An 18,978-nucleotide genomic window follows, 5' to 3' on the forward strand; every position below is an offset into this window, starting at 1 on the left:
GGTCACTTGTTTAGCCATTATTGTGGCGATGTTAGTACATTGGCTAAAAGCAGACTATAGTCTAGCAAAGTTAGCTAGTTGGCTAAAGGCCGCCCAGAGACCATAGCTAGTTACCTCTTATCGTTCTACAACTTGCTTCAACAGTTCCATTTTATTCGGAAAAACAAATTAAACACACACACCAGTCAACTATAAATCAGATGTATAATAATATATCTTCTTAAATAAATTTGAATAATACAAACAAACAAAAAATGCATTTTGATCAAATTTGCCTGGGCGGGCCAGTGAGTAATGTCCCAGATAACAAAAAGTATGCGCGCCAGGTCCGTGCCGGACCTATTACAACATCCGTACCGGATACGTAAAACGGACCTGGCCCGGGGTCCAGATGCACAAGCAGCAGTGTGTCCAGACATTTTTGATAGGGGTGGCACCAGGGGTGGCCCGCCTCTGACTGGGCATATAGCCAATCATATATTGGGGTGGCCAATCAGATTTCAGGGGTGGCCCGTGCCACCCTGTGCCACTCCCTGAACACGCCCCTGTGCACAACGGGCCAAAACCGTTACGGATCTGGAATCCGGATCTAAAACAAATTTGGGCCAGCATTGGCCCGGCTCAGACCCAAATCAGCCGTATTTCATTTGACTTCTGGATTGGCTCTGATCCAGATCCATTTCGGTTCCAGTTTTTAATTTAAATTTCTTTAAATATGCTATGAGAAATTACAAATAAATGTTAACATCTATGTTTTAACAGCCATATACCGCCAACTTCCCCTAACTCATTTTAACAGCTGTGAAACGTAATCAAATATAACAGTGACGTTTTTTGTATTGTACAGCATTGTAATTTTTATAAAATATAAAAGCATTTACTAAGAATCTATGAAACAATGTTAGTATTGTGTACTTCTACTCATTACAAACAAGTTGTTTTAAATGCAACCTTTTATTATAAATAAATAGAAATTCATATAAAAATACATAGGAATTCATAAAATAGAAAGAAAAAAAGTACATTAATGGCTACAGTGAAACATTATATATTTTAAATTCAAGTGTGAATCAATTTGTACAGTGTTTAACCCAAGAAGTAAAGTACAATTAAAATCTAAATAGTGGCAGTCAACATTAATAAGTTAGACATTGATAAAAATTGATCAAATAAATTACACACTTTTCACAGATGACACAAAAATGACAAATAGTCCTCATTAGTGTTCTGGTCTTGCAGCCATGGCACGTTCTTTACGACCACCTCCACGGTCAGAGGCCAGAGTGAACCATCTGATGGCGTGCCTTGAAATGTCGTCATCAGATGCCGTTTGTGAGACATGACACTTACGTACAGCACCTAAACAAAACAAGTTACATACAATAATCGATGTCTTACAATGTTTGTGTTGCAAGCTCGATGTCAAAAAATATCATATTTCAATATTTATTCAATTAGTTAATGTATATCTAGCTTTTGGAAGCCTATGCTGCTTTGTAGAAAGGGGTCTTCTAAATCAGTGGTTCTCAATCCTGGTCCTCGGGACCCCCTGCCCTGCATGTTTTAGATATTTCCCTGCTCCAACACAGCTGATTCAAATAAATGGGCCTGATAACGACCCATTAATTTGAATCAGGTGTGTTTGAGGAGGGAAACGTCTAAAACATGCAGGGCAGGGGGTCCCGAGGACCAGGATTGAGAACCACTGTTCTAAATGACTAACATGTACAGTGTTCATGTTAGTTTAAAGGTGAATGGTCATCGCTATACAATGAAATTATAAGCATATGCAACATGTATTGAATCTCTTTACTAATTTACTCACGTAGGAGCACAGCCTTTGTTGTCATCTGGCTAAAAGATATTTTTCCGTTCACCCCTTTCCAGTTAATCTTCTTAGCAACAGAGTTAGAAAAAATGTGTGCCAGAATGTTCCACGTTACTCTTTTTGCATCATGTCCACCAATAGCTGCTAGAGCAGAAATCTATTTTGAAACAAAATAATTTCGTTATCTGTACAGAAAATTATATGGAACAGCAAATAAGGAACCTCAGAACTGACTGCAAAACAAGAAGATCAAACCCTTAAAACTGTGGTTCCCAATCCTGGTCCCCAGGGAACCCCTGTCCTGAATGTTTTTCATGTTTCCCTTCTCCAAAACAGCTGATTCAAAGGAATAGGTTGTTATCCAGTCTGCTTATGACCATTCATTTGAATCAGGTGTGTTGGAGCAGGAAAACATATAAAACATGCAGGGGTCCAGGGTTGGGAAACACTGGTGTAGAAGGACCACCCTTAAACTGTCCATTTAGTTACCATACCATTAAGATCTATTAAATATGAAATATGAATGAGTCATACCATGTTCTGTTTGAGCCTGGCATTTGTTTCATCTTGAAGCCAATGTTCAAGTTCAGTCACCTCTCCAAGACTGCTCAGTGGGAAATGTAAGGTCTCTGGCATCTCTGGTTGGGACACACTGTTCTCCATCCTCCCAGCTAGGCTGTTGACTACTGCAGTAAGTTGTGACTGCTGATGCTTTATTTGTTCCAGCAGTGTTAATATGTGTAGTTCAGCAACTGCAAAAATAAAGAGGATTCATAGAATTTGAGTTTCATGACATGGCTCTACATCAGGGGTGTTTCATCCTGGTCCTCAGGGTCCACTGTCCCGTATGTTTTAGATGTTTCACACACACCTGATTCTAATGAACGGGTTGTTATGAAACTCAGCAGATGCCTGACAACAACCATTTATTTGAATCAGGTGTGTTGGAGTAGGGATCTAAAACATGCAGGACAGCGGACGCCGAGGCCCAGGATTGAACACCCTTTACTTAAAATGGATCAAATCATAGATCAAAGTTGTACTTAAGCAATAAGCCCCAATATTGCTTTTCTAAAACTGTTACTACTGATATGGTTTCATAAATAAAAACTATTGGAAACAAAATAGTTTCATAATAAACCGTCATTCTTCCGCCACTACAAAGTATAGTTCCTACATAAATCGTTGCCACGCAACAGCCAGATGGACACCTTTGCCGTCTTTTTCAATTTGAAATATTCGATGCGCAGTAATATGGAATGTTAAAGAATGTTCTGAGGACAACCTGTATGGTTATGCTGGATTTTACAACGGCATGGAACGCCATATAGCCAATCACAATCAAGGATGGGAACAACCAGTTTTAGAATAACATTTTAAGAACTGATCAAATATTACCCAGCTGCCAAATGATAAAAGAGTAACAACGCTTACCAGTGCAAGGGATTTGATCTCTTCCGGACTTCCCCACTCTGTAGATTGGTTTAAAATAAGTCTGTCGAGAACTTGGAGGTCGAGGAGATGGTGCTCTCAAGGGAGAGATGGGACTGGAGCTTAGAGGTTGAGGAGAAGGTGCAGGAAAAGAGATGGAAATTGAGCTTAGAGGTTGAGGAGAAGGTGGCAGGAAGGATGACATTGGACCTGGCACTGGAGGAGCAACAGGTATTGACCCTAGCCGAGGTCGATGCTGAGGGCGAGGTCCCTGTGTCTTTTCTGGGGTAGCTTCATAATCACTCTCCCAGTCAAATTCTCCATACCGTCTAAAAAAGGACAACATGGTTTTATTTGGTACAAATTAAGGTTGACAATTATAAACATTAACTTAGTGAATTTCCTGAAATGAATAAATAAATAAACTAACCTTTGCTTCTTTTTGCGCTTCCCCCTTCCTCTATCCATCTCAGCTTCGGACTCTAGATCTGATGTTTGACAGGTCATTAAAGTCTTTGATTTCTGCCTTGCCAGTAAGTAATTATCTATAATGACAGTTGTGTTCTGTTAAATTCTGTTAACAGGACACTTGAAGGAACAATAACTACTATTTGCCCAAAGAGACAGTACTTCTGTATAATTGGTAATTACATAATATTATTAGTTAGTTGGTAATAACAAACAATTTAAACAGTCAAGCTAAATCATTAACCAAAGTGAAGAAGCACTTTTAAATCCTCAAAACAAGAGCACAAAATGCAGTGTTAACATACCAGCTTTTGCATAGACTCTCACATCGAATTTCTTCCAGTCTTCTCCAGGGCTCTCCCGGTTACTTATTGCAGCATTTACACGTTCATCTTTAGTGTAACTAGGCCAAAAGGTCTCACCATCTGAATACCACTCCGCTGGCACAATATTTACATCCTTGCTTTTAATAAATTCTATTAACAAATACATCTGAAAAGAAAGGACAGAAAGACATTTAGTAGAAAGTATTTAAATACTTTGATAAAAACATTGTATCTTCCACAGTTCACATTGTTGAATGTGACTATGGCACACCAATTGTTTGCAGATGTTTGGTTGTACGACCCAGATCTAAGAACATATGCTAGTATATACATATAGTCAACTATGATGTCAATGTTTACTTACAGTCTTGTTCTGTCAAGCAATTGCTGAACGTTGTGATGATTGCCAAGGTCAGAGTCTTTTGTCAGTCAGTAAGATTATATTTCATGAAACTTTTTCAACCCATACCAAATCAATACTTAAGGGGTAGTCTTATATACATTTGTCATCAATTCAGATATTTAATAAAAGCAACGATGAAAATATAAAGTAAAAAAAATAAAGTAATACAAATAAAGTAAAAATAAGTAAGTAATAACCACCCCAGTCCTTTTAGTTATGCAAAAGAGGCATGGCCACAAGTTGATTTCTATGGGGCAAAACCACACATTTCAGTGAGATGTCAGATACTTTGGCATATTTGAGTGTTTCTGATGGTTTGGAAATTATAAATATATTTAGGAAGGATGAGCTGAACGGGTAACAGAAGAATTCTTTCTTCTCTGAGAAAACTTTGTATACAACATAGACTCCATCACTACATTTGACAATGTTGTGTATGACACAAACATTGTTTCCAATAATGAAGACATTAGCCCCTACTGATACTTTAATGGCCCATTGCTCGCTGTACATTTCCTGATATTGTGCTTTGACTGAAAGACCGCTGGGAATAGGACTAACAAAGTGTTGCTTTTTCAAGGGACAGACTAAACCAGTGTCCTTCACAATAGGTTTTTGGTCAACTTCAGACAGTCTCCTAATGACCTGGGCAAGGGGGTATTCTGGCTTCCTCACAAACTTCTTAACCTTGCGAAGGAAATTTTCAAAAGGAAATGCAGAAATTGAGTCGAGGCAGCCACGTCGTTGGACATCATGGGACAAGTGAAGTAAACCATGAACATTGTAAACAAGTTGGTCTTTGCCATATATGTCACCAAAGTGGCTAACAAAAGTTCTGAGCAACATATGAGCATATTGACATGAGATAAGGAGCGGATCGGACTAGCCAAAATTGAAATTCCACAAAATAGCAGCATGAAGTTGTTGTATGTGTTACTATCAAAAAACGAAGACAAAACAACAGGACCTGTGTACAGCAGAAACTGCCTAAACTCAGTTGCTTTCCAACGATCGACTTCCCTGAGGGATCTAGGTTTCCTGGCAAATTCAACAGGTATGTTAGGGCGCATTTTTACGAGTTGGGATGATATACTGTCCACAACTTTGGCAGACAAACGAGATTTCAAGGGACCTCTAAGCCAAAGGTTAAGCAGTCTTCGAACAACACCTAAACAAACCAAATGCATGTCATCTAGTGGAAATTGAGATACCATACCAAAGTCTAATGGACTAAATGGATTTGGGCCATTGTGGTGTGCATCATCAATTTGCTGTGCAAATGATTCATCTGTCCTATGTAGGTAGTCAGTCGTTAAAGGGTATGTCATGCGGTTGTTTATGAAGAGTCCTGTTTGAGAGCATTTATCACAGCCTGAATAGCCATTGTGAGCCTTGGTGTTTTTCATAAAAGATCGAGCAGGAGTATCACAAATTACACTTTCTAACTTCAAAAATAGTCTTTTTTGTTCAAAAGTAAAACCCTGTTCTAATTCTTGGAGCTCTGTAATAAAATCTTTAAGGTATTCCTCTGCCGAACTGGGTTTTGTATGTCCACATTACAGTCCAATCACCACTGGTTCTTTCATGTTTGCACTTAGTAACAGTCCTAGGATGGGCCAAAGCTGCATTCGAGAACTCTTAAACAATGGCAACCCATCGATGTTAATTTGTAAAAGGAGAGTACAACCATCTACAACAGATGTTATAATTTTGGAAATAGCTTTGCTCAGAGATTTGAGAATTCCAAAATAGTGATATTGACCTCCAGCCTTTTCACGAATGGTGTACTGAGTTTTGGTCTTTAGAACAGTCCTTGCATCTTTCGGAAGATCTGGGTGATAGAAACGTAACAGACTCAATAGAGCTGTTAATGCAACTATTGAGATGCCAAAAGTCAGGGCCCAATTTGCTAACCTATCAATGAGGGTACTTGGATGGTCTAACTCTGAATCATCAGAGTCTTGATCTGAATCAAATATGTTCTCATCTCCATCTACGTAATCCACATAAAAACTACCAGGGTCTGTATCCATGTCTTCAAAATCAGGGTGGTCAGAGTTATCCATGGGGTCATTGACACCAACTGTAACTGAATGATCATATCCAGCTAGGCCCGTTTTGGTTACACCAATTGTACAGTCATCCCTAATGTGTCCAAGTCTTTTATCTAAGTCTACACGTGCCCTCCTTCTTAAAGTTGAAGTGGACACCGGTGCAGTCTTCCTATTCATTTAAAAAAAAAACATTTTCAAAAGCACAAGAGAACAAAGTTTCAGCCTTCTGTGCTTGCGATGTATATTTTGTAAGCAACAGGGTGGAAAGGTTTATCTCACCTTAACCAATTAAGACGGGGTGATGGGTTGGTGCAGGTTTGGTGACCACTCTGATATGCTGAAGACAGAGAGAAAAGTTTGATTGGACCTAGCCACAAGACTGATAGAAAACACATCAAGTAATATGCACATATCAATCATATTGTATGTATGTTACTGTATATGCACAATGTACTAAGACACAGACTGTTACACTGGCTAAGTTAGGACAATCCTTTAGAAGGAAAACTGACCATGTCTTATTGGTTTGTACAAATAATAAATCTGCTACTGTAATTAGCATGATACTAATAAACATAGTTTGTCAAGTTACTAGCTATATTTTTGATAGGCCAACTATCCACATACCCTATACTGTACAGTACAGCAGTCGGCTACATTGGATTTAGCTACATGATACAGTACTGTAGTCAAATCAAATCAAATTTATTTGTATAGCCCTTTTTACACGCAAGCATGTCACAGAGGGCTTCACATGCGCCCATAGAACTGCCCCTCAACCAACCTAAACCCTCAAGGAAGACAAGGAAAAACTCCCAGAAAAACTCCCACCGGGAGAAAAAATGGAAGAAACCTTGGGAGGAGCAATTCAGAGAGGGATCCCCTCCTCCAGAGACGGTTGGTAAGAGAGAGGAGCAGAACACAAGCTAAACATAGTCATACAGTGTCAATGGGTTTTGAAACACCAAAATCCATTGTTCGGCTTTATAGACGTTGGATGGGACCGGGAAACTCGCTGTTGGCCGTCATGGAGACTGGATTCCGGGTGACGACCTGGTTCAGCGTTGGCAGACCGACGACCAAGCAGGTCCTGACAGCTCAAACCCCCCACACCACAGGGAATGTGTGGGGGGGGGACAGAGAGGAGAGCAGGGATTAGAGAATGCCAGGAGCAGCTAACAGTTACAGTCAAAATAGAATGAGATCCCCACCGGTCAAGTGTGGACTAGTGCAGCAATTTAACAGAGCAAAAAGGGTATTTGATGCAGCCCCACACACCAAAACAACAACAGCCCCCCTCAGTTGGAACATGAAATCTGTTCCAGGGGAAAGAACTCTAAAGTAGGTTATACTTATACGAATAAGGATGAAAACAGCCAGTCCCCCGTTGTCTCCAACTAGTAATAAAAACTATAACAGTAACAATATACAGCAACGGAACTATAATAATAATAATACTAACAATATACAGTAACAGGTTTACTTTATTTGTAACATCTAGCTGGGCAATGTGAACATAAGCTATAATTAAAATTTAAAAGTTACATGTGATACACACATAGGCAAGCACACATCCCAGGTTTACATAGAAAGTACACACATACTTCCCTTTAACAATCATAGAATTGACTAAACAAGAACGTTTTTAATCTAGTTTTAAATGTCGAGACAGTATCAGCTTCCTTAATTGAGATGGGTAATTTGTTCCAAAGAAGAGGTGCTCTATATGAGAACGCCCTACCTCCAGCAGTTTTTTTCTTAACTTTGGGTATTACCAGATAGCCGGCATTTTGAGATCTTAGAGACCTTGCGGGGCAATAGGGTGCAAGGAGACCGGAGAGGTACAGTGGTGCCAATCCATGCAGAGATTTGTAAGTTAGTAGTAGAACTTTGAAATCAGCTCTGGCTTGGATAGGGAGCCAGTGTAAAGAGATAAGAGTCGATGTTATATGATCAAACTTTCTAGTTTTAGTCAATAGTCTAGCAGCAGCATTTTGCACCCGCTGTAAGTTTTTTAGGTAGGTAATTGGGAGGCCAGAGAACAACACATTGCAGTAGTCCAATCGGGACGTAACAAAAGCATGTATTAGTTTTTCAGCATCATCCTTTGAGAGGAATTTTCGTATTTTGGCAATATTACGTAGATGGAAAAATGCTGTTCTGGTGATTTGCTTAATATGGTACTCAAATGAAAGGTCTGGGTCCATTGTGACTCCCAGATTTTTTACCAGCTGGCTTTGAGATACTTTGACGCCGTCTAAGTCTAAGGTTAGATGGGATAAATTATTTCGGTGTTTTTTCGGACCAAAAATTTGAACCTCGGTTTTATCCGAATTAAGAAGAAGGAAATTTGCAGTCATCCAAGTTTTCAACCCGGAAACACAGGTTTCCATAGCATGTGGAAATTCTCCCGGCTTTATAGACATGTATAGCTGAGTATCATCTGCATAGCAGTGAAAATCTACCCCAAAACTTCTAATTATGTTTCCTAAAGGCAACATATAGAGTGAAAATAACAGAGGGCCTAAAACTGAACCCTGTGGTACTCCGTATTTTACAATGGAGCTCCTGGATGAGCAACCATCATAGTGGACATATTGTGATCTATCAGATAGATACGATCTGAACCACTGAAGTGAAGTACCAGAAATCCCAACATAGTTCTCCATACGTTCCAGGAGAATCTCATGATCTACAGTGTCAAAAGCTGCACTTAGGTCTAGAAGAACAAGGACAGAGCTAAAGCCCGCGTCAGAGGCTAATAATAGATCATTGACTACCTTGGCTAATGCAGTTTCAGTGCTGTGGTGAAGACGAAATCCAGACTGGAGAGGTTCATAGAGCTGATTTGAGGAGAGGTGCTCAGTGAGCTGTTTTGCCACAGCTTTTTCCAAAATTTTGGAGAGAGATGGCAAATTTGAAATGGGCCTGTAATTGCTAAGACAACCTGGATCCAGGTTTGGTTTTTTAAGAAGGGGCTTGATAATAGCTTGTTTGAAATCGTCAGGGACTTGTCCAGTTACAAGAGATTCATTAATAATACTAAGCATGGGCGGTCCAATAATATGGAGAAGTTCCCTACAAAGTTTGGCAGGGAGGGGATCGAGAAGGCAGCTAGTGGGTTTCGAGGAATCTATCAGCTTGATGAATGCTTCCATAGAAATAGGGTTAAAGTGAGTGAGAGTCTCAACATGCAGAATGCTGGGTACAGAGGGAAAATCAGTGTTGATGGCCACTCCTCCAGGACTAGTCTGTAGTTTGTCCCTTATTGCATAGATTTTTTGGTCAAAGAAATCTAAGAAATCATTGGGAGAGAGATCTGAACTAACACAGAGTGTACTTTTCTTAGTGAGTTTTGCAACAGTATCAAATAGGAACTTAGTGTTGTGTTTGTTCTTACTAATCAACTTAGAGAAATATTCTGATCTGGACCTGATGAGGACTTGCTTGTACTCTATTTGGCTGTCCTTCCAGGCCAGGCGGAAAACCTCCAATTTAGTGGTACGCCACTTACGCTCTAATTTTCTAGTGGACCTCTTGAGAGTGCGGGTTTCCTCTGAATACCATGGAGCCAGTTTCTTGTCTATTCTTTTCCTTGGTTTGAGTGGAGCAACAGAATCTAGGGATTGCTGAAGAACCAAATTCAGATCCCTTGTTTTAGCATTTAATGATTTATTCGGGACATCAAGTGCTTCTAGTGCAGCGGGTAGAATACTAGCCAGTTCCAGAGCTGTATTTGGGGTTAAGCAGCGGCTAATAGAAATATTCTGGGTGCCTCCAAGGCTGTAGTATCCTGTTGGCCTGTACCATGTTGGTACAATGTAGCCTATGTGTAATCGGTGAGGATTCAATAACTGGCAACATAGTTATAACTAGAATATAAAGTTAACGTTGGCTCTACTACCAATATTACGGCTATTGAACCGTTGTACCGTTGTCTACGGTACATTTGGTCTTGTAGATGAATTAAAAGAAAGATAATCTTGCTCTGTATGGGGTTTTTTGCAATATTTTGTGTAACATTATTTGGGAAAATACATTAAAACAACATTAAAGTAAGTGTAACTTACCAATACAGACGGTCTGCTGGCTGACGATTCTTCTTTGACAGTTGACCAACGTTTCAAAAGCTTAATGTATGTATATTCTCGAGCTTGTCTCAGCGCGAGCATCAGCTGCGCTTATCCATCATTACAAACATGCGTTTTAGATCTAGTGCGAAGTCGTGAAGTGGGTGTGAATATAACATAATAGACGACTATTTTTAAATATGCAAACTATTTTTAAAGACCAGAATTCCAATCATTTTTATGTTTGGGAAAGTGTCAAACGTTTTTTAATAATATACTCAATTTTCGAATCCGTTTCGAAAGCGGGCCGGTTCCGTAGAATGATACTAAGATTGTAGCATTTGTATCAAATCTGGAGCAGTTCCGTAAAACGGATGCGACTGTTACGCGGATCTGCCGGAACTTAGCCGGATCCGGCGCGGAATCAGCTGCTATCTGGGGTGGGTGGGCCAGTGCCGCCCTGGCCCAATACTGGCTACGCCCCTGTCCTCAAGTATGTAACCCGCATCAGCAAAATGCTAGCTTTTCGTTGGTAGTGGTGGCGCTTGGAAAGTCAGAGGTGGTGAGTTCGACTCCCGGTCGGAGCGGACAGTGGCCCATATACCTCTGACGGAACTTGCAAGACCACGTCTGTTACACTGGTGCCGTGACCCGGATCTCACGAGGTTAGCGCCAGCTAACCGCCGGAGTGAGTTTGAGGGGTGAATGTAGCTGGTGTGTGGTGAAACTCACTCCTCAAGTATGTAAGATGCCATCCGCGGCAGCGAAATGCTAGCTTTTCGTTGGCGTAGTTGGTAGTGGTGGCGCTTGAGAAGTCAGAGGTGGTGAGTTCGACTCCCGGTCGGAGCAGACAGTGGCCCGTATACCTCTGACAGAACTTGCAAGACCACGTCTGTTACAAACACGTATAAAAGCACCGCCTACTGACCAACCAAAATCGTCTTGGAAAATCGCATCACCATTTGTTGAAGATCCTGTGGATTTAATTGGATGGAAAACACTATGTATTTAGAGTCAGATATACTACTGCCTAAATGAGTGATTTTGAGAAGGCCATTATCTTACGCATTAACAGAGTTGGCAATTTTCTCCCAACATTCCTTTCTTTTTTTGGAAGCAGCAACAGTGTTGCTATTCGCTTGAATTATGCTCTTAAAATCTTTGCAATTGTTTAGAATTCATGTTTGCTCTTCTTGTGTGAAGTACAGCGCTCTAGATTTGTCCATGTTTGTAATTGGTCATATTTTGCAAACAAGCCCCTTTTTATGTGAACACACTCATCACTCAGTTGGGGAAACCTGGTTGGAGTTCAGGAGTTGATAACCACTGTCGTCATACTGCTTAGCGCGATTACGGTTGTTCGGCTTAGTGAAGCAAGATAACAAGAATTTATCCTGGGCGTGTTGAATTTGCTTCATAGTACAGGGCCCAGGAGAATACCATCTCAAATGGTCAACTGTTCTTGTAGGGTCATTAACCCCCACTCAGCCTGGGACCATTTGCCTTGCTTTCTCACAGACAATTCAAGACATTCTAATCCAACATTAAAATGCAACTATCACTATTTCAAACATTACTTTTCCTTTCATACAGCCCAATGGGCCAATGGGTTAAGGACAGTAAAGTCGTCCTCGATCCCATGGTAATTACAGTAATGATAGGCGACGTCTAGAACGTCTATTATTCCAAATAAAGTTGGTAAACTGTTTTTGGAGTCTATGACCTGTGAAGGGATATTTTGAAATAAAAAGGAGTATAGGTAGTATATCATTTTTTAAATATATTAATCTAATAAAGATATGTGGCAAAGATTGTTGTTATACTCAAAATGCTAAGATTTAGAGAATAATTATCAGATATGTGGTGGAGGTTTTTGTACTGTATTTTCTTTGTACTGTAAAACGACCTTAAGCTCTAAATAAGGATTTATTGTAACTGTCGTATATGAGGGCGAGAGTTGCCGCCGCTCAACAGTGCACCATAGCCGGAAGTCCTGTCCATTTGTTACTATAGTAGAATGGTACTGGTTGAATTGCCTGACTCTCATGAGACAAAATATGATTATGTAATGGCTTCTGGAGTGCTAGTGACAGTGACAGTGTTATATGAGTTACACGATGGAGTTCAGTGGGATTCAGGAGCTCATTGTCAACTCAATTACCTCAAGTAATTGGGTGCCTATCACAAAGCCTTGCAAGAGGAACTGACATCCCCCTAGTCACACAACAAGATGAAGTTTGACACATCTCTACAGGGTAGTGTTTGAGGTTTGGATATGTACAATGTACAGGATTTATCATAGAAAAATGGCCATTTGAGTTGAGTTGAATATCATCAGGGACTTCTGTGACTGTGAAGTGTGTTGACTGAAGTTTGTACAAACAATTTTAAAATCTTTATTGTGTCTCTTGCAGGACTCTGGGGACTCTCCAACCATCAGTCTGTCTGACCTAAGGACTTTGAATGACAGTGACCTGGCAGCAGAGCTTACCAATGCTCTGAGGCGGTAGGGTGTGTGTGTGTGTTTATGCATACGTGTTGTCATGGTATGCCATGTACCTGCCCATGTTGTGTACAAACATTCCTTAATCAGAAACTCTTTGTGTGTGTGTGTGTATATATGTGTTAGGGAGAAGAAGGTGAAGGGTCGTGTCCAGGAGCTTGTAGCAGCGTTGGAGCGTCTGACTAAGAGCAGTGAGGTTCGCCATCAGCAGAGCGCTGAGTTTGTCAATGACCTTAAACGTGCAAACAGGTAACCATAGAAACTGGCATTATTGGCTCTGAGGCCAAGACAAAAAGGGAAATCTGCATTAGGGGTTGCAAATGAATAACAAATGTATTCCACAACTAACTTAACAACACGTAAACACCCTAAAGATGTTGTCCTTGCCCCTCCCATCACCGTCCAACAAAGAAATCACATCCAGGCAGAGAAACAGAGAAAAAGGAGGACATCACACAACAGACTCATTACGACAGCTGTAGTACAGTGATAATTGCAGAGAAGTTACTTTAGGGAAACTAAAGTCAGGGTTTAAAGTATTCCGGCACCGTGCTGGATGTCCGGCGTGTGGCCATGAGAAAAAAAATCGGAACTTGCATGCGGTTTAATATTTTCGAGTCAATTGATTTCCCCACCAATCATATGAAAGGAACGCAGCTATAACTAACGTTACAATCAGAAGCAGAACAGGGCGGGTCCTGGCAACACAGTGTGAATGAGATCCATACGTCCCGTTAGCGTTGTCGGTGAAAGCATGGAGCGCAAATTCATGAAGCCTGGGGATGATGTCCTACTCCTACCCATAAATAAATGACGCTGGGCGTGGATAGAAGAAGGTAGAGACGGCAATGGAAAGGGTAGGTACAACACTTTTGACGCTGATTGGATGCACATAAACTAACAGGAAATAAGAAATAGATTGACAGAAGTACGAAATGCGATAATGACAGTTACGTGCACCAGGACAATTGTCGAAGCATGGGCAAGTACTTATGCAAAAGTTATTTGCATGTTAAATGTAAAAATCAATAGCCAAACAACTATGACTACAGTGTGTGTTTACCTTATTTTACGGTAAATACACACGGAAAATTGCAACATTTTCTATAAGCCGCATCCCATCAGAATGGGAACTTTGTGTTTGTAAATCGGAGTCTAGGCCGCACTGGAATGTAGGCCGTTTGCTTATTTACCCAGGGACACTTTCACAGTGGACTGCTTGGATAGCCATCTAACTAGACAACATTTACAATCAGGGTGAACACTCAAATTATCTAAACTACAGACCATAGCATTATACATTTCAAAAGAGAACGAACACAACAATAGAATTCCGAACAATGCTTATCTAACTAAGCCAATGTCCTTAACTTCCTTGCTTTTCACCTTGCCGCGGGGCATTCTGGGTACCAAGAGCATTGTCACTACATTATCAAGCAATGCACGAGTATAAGCGGTCTTACAGCATTGTGTAACACACTTAGGTTTGGATAGTATGTCCAGAAATAAAGCCAAGTCCCTCATTTTGTTGCAAAATCCATAGTTATTTCTACAAAATTATTATATATAAAGTATAAGTTTAGCTAGCTAGCAAATCCTGAAGATAGCCTACTGTAGCAGAAAAGGGTGTTTTGACCCTCGGGAGTTGCCGTAGGCATGATGCTGACGTAAGCATTACATGAAATGAGTGACGGCTGTTCGAATGGCAATGTCAAGAACAGAAGTGGGAAAACAAAAGTGGTGAAAAGAGACCGCATCCGTGTCTTATAGTCCACAAGACCATATAAAATTATATTTAAAACGAACCTACAAAGAGCTTGGTTACACTCCCGAAGTTGAATTATCCAATGTCGTTAGCGATGCCACCTAACGTTATTAGGCCTATATAACATTTCATTGGGTCTTACAGCCGTTTGATTTACTGAAATTATTAATGAAATATTATGTTTTACCAGCCATTTGCCTACTTTAACAAGTCACTGTATTTCCAAGCGCTGATAGTGTAACTGAGACGACACAGTAAATAATTCCTCTTTCAAGTAATAAGCCCCCGTTCAAGTGATGAGCATTAAATTAGCTGGACAGTCTGTAGAGATCTTGGGACAAAATCACTTTTTTGTTCTAAAACCGAAATATAAGCCGTACAACCATAAAAAATCTGTAAAATCGGGGTATAGGCCGTGGCTTTATTTCCGAACAATACAGTACTAGCCACATTGCAAAGTAACCACATTTCAGCTCCAGACACAGTGAGCAAAAAAATACTACGGTCGAACAATAACATCTTGGTTACAGTAGGGCAGTGGTCTTCACTATTTTTTTCATACATAGATCCACAATGATAAGACAAAGTCCCACTTTTTTGCAGGAGTTGACTCCACAAAACCCGTCAATGAGTAACACTGCAGTAGGGCATAGTACACTGCAGCAAGACTTCCACAGGTGTATTCTCTTGCTAGACAGTGGAGTAACACAACGTGCAGAGAAGGGACACATTTTTTAGGCATCACAGGAAGTAATGAACTGCTAAGTGCTGCGTTCATTGTCCTGAGGCCAATACATAACAAATAAAACAATATCCATTCAGAAACAATAGTAATTGATTATATGTATCCTCTTTTTATGGGTAATATGTATTATGATACAGTACTGCCCTCTAGGGCAGGGGTTTTCAAAGTGGATGCCGCGGAACCCTGGGGTGCCGTGACGCATGCTCAGGGGTGCCGCGGAATGGCCCAAGGCTTGATCATTTAATGAACAAAAATTAAGAAAAAAAACATTTTAATATTCATTTTATTGATATTATATCAATAAAAAAATTAAGCTATTTGCGGCACAAACGACAATCGGCTACGGTTCGCAGTTGATTCAGGGCTTAACGTCAACAACAGTTCTTTCGTTGACTTCGTTCGTTATTCCGTATTGACAGCAGATGGAGGAGTGCAGGTAGGGGCAATGGATACGTTTTTAAGAGAATGCATCCACCTCCACAGGAACAGACATCGGAAAGCGAAATCAGCAAAGAGAAAAAAGAGGCATAACGACTCTCCAGTAGGTAACGTGCCCCCCACCAGTATGCCTTGTCTGCAGGGAGACGTTGGCTAATGCAGCCATGGTGCCTAGCAAATTGGCATGGCACCTGGAGACCAAGCACCCGGCACACCAGAACAAAGACATTTAATATTTTTAATACCACACAGATTGAACACATGCTTTCTACCGTGCGTGTATGTGAAGGCACAAAAAGCCTGTTTTTTTAGTTGACGAGTTGTTTTCTAAATCTAAAAAGCCACACACAAAAAATGGATGAGGTAATGCTAGGGCCAGATGCTGCAAAAGAAAAAATCCCCCTCTCTGATAACACGATCAAACGTTGCATTGATGATATGTCGGAGGACATGCAATCTGTATACTGAATGAGAAACTACGGCTAATATGGACATTTGTGCTTCAAATAGACTCCACTGATGCTAGTCGCCTTTGCCAGCTGATCGCTAACGTGAGATACGTGGATGAGGACAATGGACAAATTTACAGATAACTTTTTAGTTTGCAAAGAACTGGACAACCGTAGGTAGTATGCTACTATTACATTACATTTATGCATTCAGACGCGTTCATCCAAAGCGACTTCCAAAATAGAGTTTTACAAAAGTGCATAGGTCACTGATCATAACAACGAGATACTCCCAAACATTGCGGGTAGCCAAAACATGAGGCATACATTGTGAAAACTATATAAGTCCCAAAGGGAAGAACCATAAGAGCATGTAATTGAACAAGTTACATGTTGCATTGAACAAGTTACCGGAGATAAGATATTCAGGGTGACAGTGATATAGTTGTGACAGGGACAGACGATGTCTGTTCGCTATTTATTCAAAAGTTCTATTAAATGAGTTGAATTAAAGAGAGTGTTTCATTTTTTTTGAAAAACCTCACTTTCTCAATGTAATGTCTATAATAAAAGCAGCCTATTCAAGATATCACAAGGTTAAATCAAATGGCATAAAGTACAAATATGACACAAAGGAGGTTGAGAGTAAAAAGTAAAAAATAAGGGTGCCGTAGATGGAGAGAGATATGTTTAGGGGTGAGGTGAGCCAGAAAAGTTTGGGAACCACTGCTCTAGGGGGTAATAACATTTGAAAACAACAGAATTAAATTACCTTCCCAAAATTAAACTAACTTAATTGAAATAACTAGTTTACAACAGTAGTTGAAAGTTTGACATTATCTTACTTAGCCAAGCTGCCAACATTCTTCATGCTTTTTATTCCCTCACTCTTTTCCTTCCTCCCTTCCTCTTTTCTTGGCTCCTCTCCCTATACAACTACTTTCTATATTTATTTTTCTTACTCTCTGACTCATTGTCCCACTTTAAACCCATTTTCTCCTCAGTAACCTGGTGGCGGCCTATGAGAAGGCTAAGAAAAAGCACCAGAACAAGCTGAAGAAGATGGAGGCTCAAATGATGGCCATGGTAGAACGTCAAGAAACCCAGGTCCGCATGCTGAAGCAAAGAATTGCCCTCCTGGAGGAGGAGAACTCCCGACCGCACACTAATGAGACCTCCTTATGAGAAACAGCTAAGAGGAGAACAGTCTTATGTAGCTTTGAGAACCTCCAATACAAAAACTCACAATGTTCTCAAAACAATATAACATTGCTACTAGAGTCCGTGCTGGAAGAAGTGGCTGGTAGAGCTTGCTTAGAATGAATTTGGCCTCATCCCAAAAAGACAAAGCCAGGACTAGGAAATCTGTTGAGAGAACAACCGCAACAACTTAAAGACCAGGGGCCTCATACATTTCACGCACACTTTGTGATGTATAAAGATTTACTTGACGTAAGAATGTGCGGGCCTTCAAAGTTTTGAGAATGTGCGGACCATCCGCAAAGTCTCGTCGGGCTCTGTAACATGGCGAATTCTAACTGAAAAGTGCCAAAACTCACCAAACCAAAGTTTCCACTACTACGTTTATGACGTTGAATATTCAAAAAACATAAAAATAAAAGTTTGATAATTAATGTGGATGATCACATCAAAATGCCAAAACCCAAAAAGGGAAATGCTATATGCTATATATAGTCATATATATATATATATATATATATATATATATATATATAGCCTTCTGTTTAATCCGCCACCACTTAATAACTTCTGTTAAACTTGAGGGTGTCAAACGAACAACAAAATCACTCAGGAAATACATGTCACGCTAACCCTATAGCTGCCATGCTGTTGCGATGCGCCACCACTTGTTTCTTCATTTAAAGTTTTACATCGGACCATTTCTTCTTAATTTCTGCCATGGTCCGGTTCTCTGAACCCACAGCATTTATGGCCATATAATAATAATAATTGTATTTGTAATGCACTTAACATTTAGTTAAATCTCAAAGTTCAGGTTAAAAACAAGAAAGGGCGCAAATAGTGACAGTTTTCCACTCACCCGACTTTGTTTTGTTGCTAATACCTGATGACAGGCCGCTAAACAGGACACATTTTCTCGCCTCCACCTCTGTTGTCAGAACCTTGATCTCACAGTCACTGTATTTCTTCGAATAAACGCTGCGGCGTTTAACGTTCATTTTTGGTGCAGCGTTTATTTGAAGAAATACGGTAATTCAGACCCAAAAAATTGCTCAGGATCGCATTTATAGTCTATCTAGATATTAATTTATGGAAGGAGGCAAGGCGGGGTCAGTGGCTCGTGTTAGCAATCTCACGTTGATTGTGATTTATAAAGGAAAGGTGTCCAGGACCTGGCGTACGACCGGTTTTATACATGTGAATATTTCTGTGCGTAGGTGCTTTTCGAGTTTTGGCCATTCGCCATCTTCTGGTATGAAAGCTGCGCAATCCTTTATACATGAGGTCCCAGGGGT

At 40.3% G+C, this 18,978-nt stretch overlaps 2 protein-coding genes across 4 annotated transcripts in view; one reads left to right on the forward strand and one right to left on the reverse strand.

The window, feature by feature from the left end:
- Positions 1-18,034, forward strand: part of mcc (MCC regulator of WNT signaling pathway) — a 333,254-nt gene extending 315,220 nt beyond the window's left edge. For 2 of the 3 annotated variants that reach the window (XM_047045107.1, XM_047045108.1), the window contains exons 17-19: positions 12,995-13,086; positions 13,210-13,332; positions 17,485-18,034. In XM_047045107.1, coding sequence (XP_046901063.1) covers positions 12,995-13,086; positions 13,210-13,332; positions 17,485-17,665 — 396 coding nt within the window. In that variant the 3' untranslated portion in view covers positions 17,666-18,034. Of the gene's footprint in view, positions 1-12,994; positions 13,092-13,209; positions 13,333-17,484 lie in introns of those variants that run through there. The other variant, XM_047045109.1, reaches the window with a different exon arrangement.
- Positions 1,038-7,147, reverse strand: LOC124484257 (developmental and secondary metabolism regulator veA-like). The gene is made up of 7 exons (XM_047045113.1): positions 6,790-7,147; positions 4,033-4,219; positions 3,690-3,747; positions 3,263-3,588; positions 2,363-2,580; positions 1,826-1,985; positions 1,038-1,359 (listed from the first exon to the last, which is right to left on the reverse strand). Exons 2-7 carry the CDS (start codon positions 4,217-4,219, stop codon positions 1,220-1,222), a joined length of 1,089 nt encoding a protein of 362 aa, XP_046901069.1. The 5' UTR covers positions 6,790-7,147; the 3' UTR covers positions 1,038-1,219.
- Positions 18,035-18,978: the final 944 nt, after the last annotated feature.

The sequence above is a fragment of the Hypomesus transpacificus genome, chromosome 22, assembly GCF_021917145.1.
Source record: "Hypomesus transpacificus isolate Combined female chromosome 22, fHypTra1, whole genome shotgun sequence".
Taxonomy (NCBI): Eukaryota; Metazoa; Chordata; class Actinopteri; order Osmeriformes; family Osmeridae; genus Hypomesus; species Hypomesus transpacificus.

Bases quoted from the DNA above. Each gene is read 5' to 3' on its own strand.
- LOC124484257 (XM_047045113.1), bottom strand. From the start codon at position 4,219: ATGTATTTGTTAATAGAATTTATTAAAAGCAAGGATGTAAATATTGTG. The intron at 3,748-4,032 runs GTATGTTAACAC...GTCAAACATCAG, and splicing joins GAGAGTCTATGCAAAAGCTG to ATCTAGAGTCCGAAGCTGAG. The intron at 1,986-2,362 runs GTATGACTCATT...GTTTCAAAATAG, and splicing joins CCAGGCTCAAACAGAACATG to ATTTCTGCTCTAGCAGCTAT.